The sequence below is a fragment of the Dipodomys merriami genome, unplaced genomic scaffold, assembly GCF_024711535.1.
Source record: "Dipodomys merriami isolate MVZ:Mamm:240054 unplaced genomic scaffold, mDipMer1.0.p SCAF_21, whole genome shotgun sequence".
Classification (NCBI taxonomy): domain Eukaryota; kingdom Metazoa; phylum Chordata; class Mammalia; order Rodentia; family Heteromyidae; genus Dipodomys; species Dipodomys merriami.
The window spans coordinates 32,596,276-32,605,537 of NW_027203493.1; the positions used below are offsets into that span (position 1 = coordinate 32,596,276).

The 9,262-nt window shown below is 41.4% G+C and overlaps 1 protein-coding gene across 7 annotated transcripts in view; it reads right to left on the reverse strand.

The window, feature by feature from the left end:
- LOC138834097 (basic helix-loop-helix ARNT-like protein 1) overlaps positions 1-9,026 on the reverse strand; it is a 38,558-nt gene extending 29,532 nt beyond the window's left edge. For 2 of the 7 annotated variants that reach the window (XM_070032857.1, XM_070032854.1), the window contains exons 1-4: positions 8,897-9,026; positions 5,310-5,435; positions 2,010-2,157; positions 1,483-1,503 (exon numbers count right to left, since the gene is read on the reverse strand). In XM_070032857.1, coding sequence (XP_069888958.1) covers positions 1,483-1,503; positions 2,010-2,149 — 161 coding nt within the window. In that variant the 5' untranslated portion in view covers positions 2,150-2,157; positions 5,310-5,435; positions 8,897-9,026. Of the gene's footprint in view, positions 1-1,198; positions 1,303-1,482; positions 1,504-2,009; positions 2,158-5,309; positions 5,436-8,896 lie in introns of those variants that run through there. The other 5 variants (XM_070032858.1, XM_070032856.1, XM_070032855.1 and 2 more) reach the window with 4 other exon arrangements.
- Between the last annotated feature and the right edge of the window lie 236 nt (positions 9,027-9,262).

Sequence of the window (9,262 nt, forward strand, 5' to 3'; positions counted from 1 at the left end):
CAAGTAACCATAGTAGAGATTAATGATGGAGAATAGTAAAACAAACAAAAACAATTAGGTCAAGCCTACTATAAAAACCTGGACTGGTTTTGCACATTTAGTGAAATTTATAAGCAGTTTCAATTACAGTTTGCATCTCAAGTACATTATGCCATATTCTGAGTGCTTGAAAATTGGTAATACTGTTTATAGAACCTCTTAGTTAACCACAGTATCCAAGCATCGTTCCTTATTCTGGATAAATGGAGCTTATTCCATTTGCAAGACGTTACAAGCATGGAAGCTATGAGTGCATGTATCTAGTGGGTGAGGGTTGAGGAGGGCTAATTAAAGCACCAACAAAGGACAGAGAAGAGCCCCAGGCAGCGTTTCCAAGGCACTGCCACCAAATGCTCTGCTTCTCAGAGAGGTGGGAGATGCTGTGCTCAAGGAATTGGGATAGAGGGGAGTATGAGGCTGAGGGCCACAGAGAGTCCTGAGGCCACAGCAGAGATCTACTTCCCTTTCACAAACTCTAGAAATTCAAGTTTCATGAAGTCAATACAAAGCGACTGAAATTCCCAGAGTAAAAGGTTCCAAACTCTCCTTGGGGTCAGCTCACACTCTTCTCCAGCCCATATTAATCAGCAGGGCACTAACTGCAGCTGGGCTTCCCTTTGTTCCCCTTTATCCTACAAGAAAGGAAGACTTGGCCCTCAGATGATATACACAGTTCCTAGGGGTGGAGGATCACATCAAGGGCCCTCTAAGAACAGTGGCCCTCACCAAGACATCCTGGGGTCCTTATAGGCCTTTTCTCCAGCTAATCCCAGGGCTGAGGGGAGATCATACAGTCACCTGGGCAAATGCCTCCCCCACTTCAGCTGGAACTGTGTCTGCTACTGAGGTCAAGTTGATTCCCTCAGGTGAGGAGAAACTCATGGCTAATCAAATCTCTACAAATTATAAAAGGTTCGCAAACAGGGGAAATGTGAAGGGCATTATGTGATGACAAGGTTGGAAACCACAGGAATAGATGACAGAAGTCTTAGAACACGTCAGTGGCTCTGGCAGCATTTGCCTAAGAAAAAGGGCTCATGAGAAAAAAAATGTTCTGGTCTCTGTTGAGGAGTTTGTGCTACAGAAGAAACCCCTTGGTCCTCACACCCATTCTCCATCCCCTGGGTATTGGCTCTCTCAATTATCTGGGATAACTTACATATTAATCATAGCATCTCCTACTGGGCATCTGACCTCCAGCCATTGTGCTCCCCAAATTCGACCTGTGAACTTCAGCAGAAAGGACATCTGCTGTAGGGGGGATACCTCCTTGGAGATTTTCCCTCATTAAACAAAAGAAAACCTCTTAAATGGACATTTGGGTACGATCCCACACAGTTGCCTCAGCAAAACAAGTGTGCCTTGGAATGTTCTACACTGCCTTCCTCCCTAGGAGATACGCAGAGGCTGAAGAGCGGAGGGTGAGTGGGAAAATTTACTTACTCAAAAGAAAAGTCATCAAGTCTAAAAAGAAACAGAAATACTATTTAACATAACAGGTACATACTGCTTTACATATTGTTTAAGGACAATGTCAGGATTCCTATGCTGTTTGCTGAGAGCCCCTCCATTTACCCATTCCACACATATTAATAAGTACTGACCCTTGTGAACTCCTCAGAGAGGCCTCAAGTGAGCTCTTGAAGCAATCCCTAAGATTACATCCACAGACTCAGTCCTCCTGCTCAGAGGAGGAAGGGGGCAATAGGAAGAACTTGGCTGTCAGACTATTCTTTCTTCCCTGACATGGAATCATCTGGGTTCAGAAGGGGACTTAAAGGCCTGAGCAATGCTGCAGGCTCCTTTTCTTGCTTGCAATCCAGGGGCAGATAAAATCAACCCCAAATGGGCAGCACCTACAATGGGACCTGTGCCTCCCAGCCCTTCTTCCAGAAGACAGTGACTGGCTCTGGGTGCTCCATGCCCATCCACTGAGTTCAATGCCAGGCAGACAAGCTGGAAAATCTTACTGGTAGTCGGTGGCACTGCCTTTCCGCTTGCGATTGCAATCCACACTGCTGGTGCCCAGAGAACTGGAGAGCAGGTCGGCAGAGCCTGGGGACATAAAGTCACTGATCGTTGAAGAAATGTCCATTCTCTGGTCCGCCATTGGAAGTTCTGAAAGGTTACAAGGGGGAATTTGTTTCAGTGTGCCCTTCCACAGTGATAATGAGTCTGAGTGATACTGAGGAACACAGGGGCTTGTTTCCAGCACTAACATTTTTCACATGGCCATCCTGGAAAAGGCACATGGCTGAATGGGGAGAGCATCATTCTAAGCGTTTACATTTTTAGAGGGAAAGGATGCAACATGGCAAATTAGAGGCATTCATCATTTTGACACAGGGAATAAGAAAAGTCATATTAACCCAGGAGAGACTATATTCTGAAGAGAGAGAGGAGTATCAGGAATCACAGGAGAGGTTCAGGACAGAAGAAAAGCACAAAGAAACAAAGTCAACAGAGAAACTAGATGGACCATTGTGATAGACTGGCAAGTCTAGCTGCTTATATATCTTCCATAAACCTTAATCTCAGTACAGGAATTTGGTGAGTCCTTGAGCTCATATGGAAGGTTAGCCCCAGTGAAGAAAATATTTTGTCACACTCTCCTTGTCTCTGAGAGCTATAGCAAGATGCCATGTTGAGAGGGGAAGCTGTTGAGACTGAGATACTCTGGAGGAGCAAAAGTAAGGGACAGCAAGGCTCAGGAGGTGTTGGGACACGTTGCAACAGGGTCTGAGTGGGAGAAGGCCAAAAGAGATGTTAGTAGAAAAGAAGCAAGTCTGATGTGGTCACGCAGAGAAATTCAAGCAATGGGGAAATCCACTGGCATGACCATCAAAATAGCACCAGACTTCTCAACAAAACTTTAAAAGTGAGCAGAGCATGAAATAAGGATTTCAAGTTGTGAAAAGAATACCTGCCAACCTAGATGGTTATACTGGACAAAGCTATTCTTCATAACTGATGAAGAAATAAAAACCTTCCATGAAAAACAAAAACTAAAGCAATTTACAGTCATTATATCAGTGCTACAAAAGATCCTTGAACAAATCCTACAAGCAACACAAATCAATATAAAGGGGATCAATGTGAAATATACGATACATCACAAATATGCAAAGAATGAAACAAAAATTTGATTCTTCAAAAAGCTAAATAAATAGGCAAACCCTTAGGCAAATTAATCTAAAGAAAGAGGGAGAAAGAATCAAGTAAATAAAGTTAGGAATGCGAAAGGGGAATCTCTCTCTCTCTCTCTCTCTCTCTCTTTCTCTCTCTCTCTCTCTCTCTCACACACACACACACACACACACACAAATGAAATCCAGAGGATCATTAAGATATATTTCCTAAAAGTCATATGGCAAAACCTGATCAATCAATCAATCCTGAGCAAAAAGAGAATGCTGGGTATATATCACATTTATATGGCTTCAAATTATACTACAGAGCCATGGTAACAAAAAAAGCAAGAAGCTGGCATAAAAACAGATACTTAAACCAATGGAATGGTACAGAAGATCCAGTCTTAAGCCCACACAGTCACAGCTACAGATATAGCCAATTAATTTTCAACAAAGGAGCCAAAAACATATGCTGGGAAAAATAGAGTCTGTTCAACAAATGGTGTTTGGAAAACTGGGTATCCACATGTAAAAGACTGAAACTAGACCTTTATCTCTCACTCTGTATGAAAATTAATTAAAATGGATCAAAGATCTAAATATAAGACATGAAACTTTGAAAGTATTAGAGGAAAACAGGAAAAAAATCCTTATAGGTACATGTGTATCACCTTTCTTCAGTTTATAAGAAATCCTTATCTACTGCTGGTAGGAATGTAAATTAGCGCAACCACTACGGAAAGCAGTATGGAGGTTCCCCCAAAAAGTAGAACCAAATCTACCATATGATCCTGCTATACACTCTGAGGTATATATCCAAAAGAATGTAAGAGACACCTGTACACCATGTTTTATAACAGAACAATTTACAATAGCCAAACTATGGAATCAGGCTATGTGTCCTTCATCTGATGAATATATAAGAAATGTATATATATTTGTCTATATTTATATATATTTGATTATATGTATATTTATATAGTTACATGTGTATATACACACAAGGAGTACGATTCAACCAAAAAGAAGAATGAAATTATGTTGTTTGAGGAAAAAATATATGGAATTGTAAATCATGTTAAATAAGCCAGAATGATAAAGATAACTATTTCATGTTCTCTATCTCATATGTGGAATCTAGACTTAAAAATACAAAAGAATGATACAGTATAAAACTGGGAGACTCTGGTGCAGTAGAAAGAAATTAGTTTGAACAAAGAGAGTGGAAGGAGAGTGAGTGCTGAGGTGAGTATTATCAATGTATGTCATATGCATGATAAACACAGATAATGAAACCCCCATTCAAAATAGTTCAAAATGGGCTGGAGGTATGACTCAAGTGCTGGAGCTCTTGTCTAGCAAATGCAAGATGTTGAGTTCAAACCCTAGTATCACTAACAAACTAAAATGTTTAAAAAACATGAAAAGAGCCTACTAAAGAGTGAAAAATGGGGTGAATCTAATCACATATATATATATGTATGGAAATAAAACACTTTTGTATAGTGATTAATATATGCTAAAATTAAAAAAAAAAAGATTATAAGGTAACTTTATAGGTAATGTCACAAAAGCCCAGAGAAGTTGAGTGGTTTCTAGGTTCCACTGTGGTATGATGAAGAATTAAATTAATGCCAGGCCCCAGTAGTTCACACCTGTTACCCTAGGAGCTCAGGATGCTTAGACCTAGAGGATCATGGCTTGAAGCCAGCCCTGAGCAGAAAAGTCTGAGAGTTTATCTCCAATTAACCTATAAAATGAAGGTTATATAGAAGCATGGTTCAAGTGGTAGAGCAGGTTATATAGAGGCATGGCTCAAGTGGTAGAGCACCTGTATGAACAATCAAACTGAACAAGGGTGTAAGGCCCTGAGTTCAAGCTCCAGGACTGGCAAACTAAACCAGAACCAGGCTTCGAGGCAACCCAGCATTTCATAGGTTCTCAGACACTCCTCATTTTCTTTCTTTCTAACCAATAAACATTTGATTATTGAAATGAATAAACATGATTTATGTGTTGTCTTTAAACTTTTATAGCCACCATCTCCTAGCATAATGATAAACAAATTTGTAGACATTTTAAGAATTCATATTTTACAAGCACAAAGTAAGCTGGCCCCAAAAAGAGGACAACAAATACCTTGCAAGGGACTCCAACTCCAAACTCAGTTGAAGAGGATGTGCCCTGTGGGCAGCCAAGGGCTGTGAGCTCCAGGGGATATGCCTGGAGCTGTCACTCCCCCCCTCTGGGCCCAAATTCCCTCATCTGCAAAACAAGAGAGTGAGCATAAGAACTGTTTTCCACAATTCTGCCCTGTACCTCATTCAGGTGGGTACCAATGCCTTACCTTTACAAGCACTGTGGGAATGCACATCTTTGTACATAGCTATCTGGGCATGAACTATGATCTCTTAGAATACATGTCTAAAAGTAGGGCTGATGGACCAAAAAGGGACCCATGTTGTACATTTTAAAGCACCTTGAAATACATATGTCTGAATAGCACTAACAACGCCTATCTCCAAAGAGCTTCTGCCATTATATTGTGTTTAACTGAACTTATAAATTATTACTGATAGCACTTCCACATTTATTTCTCAAAAGCTGAGGATGATAGTCTAACATGTGCAAGGCCCTGGGCTCAATCTCTAACACTACATATACATGCATGTGCACCCCCACACACACATACACACATGGAATTAGAAAATATAGGCACTTCTCTGAATTCTCTTGCATTACTGATGTGCCTTGTCTATCACATGTCCTCCTACCGTGTGTCATTTTTGCCCCCAGACATGGCAGAAGAAAATGCAGTACTGCCAGCTGCCGTTCACTCCCCTGGCCACTTCCAGCATCTCCCTGGTTTTCACTCTTAACCAATACTTTGCTGCTGTTTATTTGGGGTGGGTGGGTGATTGAATCTAGGCATATACATGCTATAGAAATGGTCTATCAACCTCTAGGCTATACCCCTCAACCCTTAGTACCTTTGCTTCTGATTTAACTAGAAATAGAGGCCACCAACCATAACCACCAGCCCATCTGGATGCTCCCGTCTGAGACATGCCACTCCCTAACTCCTGCTTAGAATCGATTTCTCTTGTCAACTCAAGTTGTCATTCCAGAGCCCCTGCCCCTGCCCAATTCTGCCTCAACTCCTCTCCTCACACTACTGGATTAAGCCCAGGGGAGAAAAAAACGTAAGTCATAAATTCCCACCTTAGGAAAAATGAACTTTTTGGAATAGTATCCCCTCTGCTCCCTTTTTTTTTTTTTTTTTTTTTTGGGTCCAGTCATGAGGCCTGAACTCTGGGCCTGGGCGCTGTCCCTCAGCTCTTCAGCTCAAGGCTAGCACTCTACCACTTGAGCCACAGCGCCACTTCTAGCTTTTTTTTTTTTTCTTTTTGCTTATGTGGTGCTGAGGAATCGAACCCAGGGCCTCATGCATGCAAGGCAAGCGCTCTACCACTGAGCCACCTTCCCAGCCCTCCTCTGGTCCCATTTTTTGATGCCTTCCGTCCTTTTTCTTTTAAGAAAACCTAACTCAGGGTTTTGTTCCCATCATTAGTATATCACTCAGGCCCTGCGCTAGGCCTCCTCTTATTTTTTCCCTATAGACCTTATCCAAATCTTATCTACAATATCTTTCTTTGTTTACGGGCTCTTCTCTCCATGATGGAGTAAACAACAGAACAATGAGGCAGTGGGGCAGTGGGGACAGTAGGGATTCTGATTCATTTGTTGCTTGGACTTACTGCCCAGAGTATTCCAGGTACAGAGCATGTGTTTAATCAGTAGACATATAAGTAAATTTGCATGCTGGAAATATTCTTTGTTCATGATAGATGTTGTAAAGACTCTTTCCTTTAACTTTACAGTATTTTTAGGAAGTGTTAAAAGTGACAGGTTTTAAAAAATATTTTCTTCCCAAACACAGTACAAACGCTCCCCCTTTATACCAATATTTATTCAGCCAGTACTATGGCTTTAAGCTCAGAGCCTACACTCTGTTACCACTTTTTCTGCTTATAGCTGGCCCTACAAGCTTCCCATCCACCATTTTTGCTGGTTAATTGGAGATGGAGTCTTGTGGACTTTTCTCCTCAACTACTGCGATCCTCAGATTTCAATCTCCTGAATAGGTAGGAGTATAGGTATATGCCACTGGCACTGAGTATATTGTATTTTACTTATTTTTATTTTTACTTTTTTTTTTTTTTTTTTGCTGGTCCTGGGGCTTGAAATCTGGGCATGGGTGCTATCCTTGAGCTTTTTGTACTCAATGTTAGTGCTCTACCACTTGAGACACAGTTTCACTTCTGGCTTTTTGGTAGTTTATTGAAGATAAGGGTTTCATGGACTTTTCATGGCTGGGGTGACTTTGAACCATGATCCTCAATCTCAGTCTCCTGAGTAGCTAAGGACTGCAGAAGTGGACTACTAGCACCTGGCTATAATTTTGTTTCTTATCTACTAATTTATTGCATTTGGAAATTGGTATACTACCAAAGATTAGCAATCTGTTATTCCTTTCAATAGATACACTATTGTCTCAACACCATCTATTAGCCATATATCTTGCTATCAATAATTTCAAATAAAATTTCAATTGATTTCTTGTCTTTGTGTAGTCTTTCTATTTTGTTACTCTTTTCTTAATTTTTTTATGGTTTTAGGGCTTGAACGTAGGCCTGGGTGTTATCCCTGAGGTCTTTTTGCTCAAGGCTAGTGCTCTACCATTTGCAGCCACCATTTTTGAGTGGTTAATTAGAGATAAGAGTCTCACAGGGACTTTTCTGCCCCAGCTGGGTTTGAATCGAATCCTCAGATCTTCGTCTCCTGAGTAGTTAGCATTACAGGCATAAGCCACCAGCAATTGGCCCTTCTGTTCCTCTTAACTGGTTAATTCTATTTTAGAATTCATTTTAGCAAAACAAATTATTTTCCTCTTATTGGTCTTCATTTTCTCAGAAAATTCCTGGTTATTTTCTCTGATTTGTCCTTCTGGAAACATTTCATAATAACTCCATGGGTGACTACTATTTAACAATAGTAGTTTGCTTTGGAGAAGCAAGACCAGGTTTGAGCAGAGACTACTACCTTCCAGGCCATAGAAGCTTACACAGCCTTGATCCCCTGAGGCCACGGGTCATATGTGGGGGACCATCAAAACCATCCTTTGTTGTCGTTGTTGTTGTTGGAGATGGAGTCTTGTGGACTTTTCTCCTCAACTACTGCGATCCTCAGATTTCAATCTCCTGAATAGGTAGGAGTATAGGTATATGCCACTGGCACTGAGTATATTGTATTTTACTTATTTTTATTTTTACTTTTTTTTTTTTTTTTTTTTTGCTGGTCCTGGGGCTTGAAATCTTGGCATGGGTGCTATCCTTGAGCTTTTTGTGGTGGTGGTTGTGGTTGTGGGGTTTGAACTCTGGGCCTGGGCACTGTCCCTCAGCTCTTCAGCTCAAGACTAGAACTCTGCCAGTTAAGCCACAGTGCCACTTCCGGTTTTCTGGTAGTTTATTGGAGATAAGAGTCTCAATGACTTTCCTGCTGGGGCTGGCTTTGAACCATGATCCTCAGATCTCAGCTTCCTGAGTAGCTAGGATTACAGGCGTGAGCCACCAGCACCTGGCAAAACCATCCATTTTTGAGCCACCAAACAACAGTAACCTACTAATATTCATCAAGAGCTAGGGGTAGAGGGACTTATTTATTACCTGAAGTTGTAGTTCTTAAACCTCAGATCCTTGCGTGAGAGGAGCAATGGACTGACGGATTTGTTGGTCACCTCAAGGCAATTTTCATGTTTTATAATTTCCTTCCAGGCAGTCAACTTCTTCTAAAAACCTACAGTGGGAACCAACAGGGGGAGAAAAAAAACACACAAGTCACTTTGGGAGCAAATGAATCTGAAAAGCTCTTGTGAGCTAAAAGGGAATGGGGAGCTATGTCCTAACACCCAGCTTCAGTTAGTCCTACTGGGAAGCCGTCACACCCACTGGCTCGAGCTACTGTTGGCCATCCTTCAACCCCTGCGCCCGCCCCCCCCCCCGTAACATGAAAATACATGAATCAATCTTGCA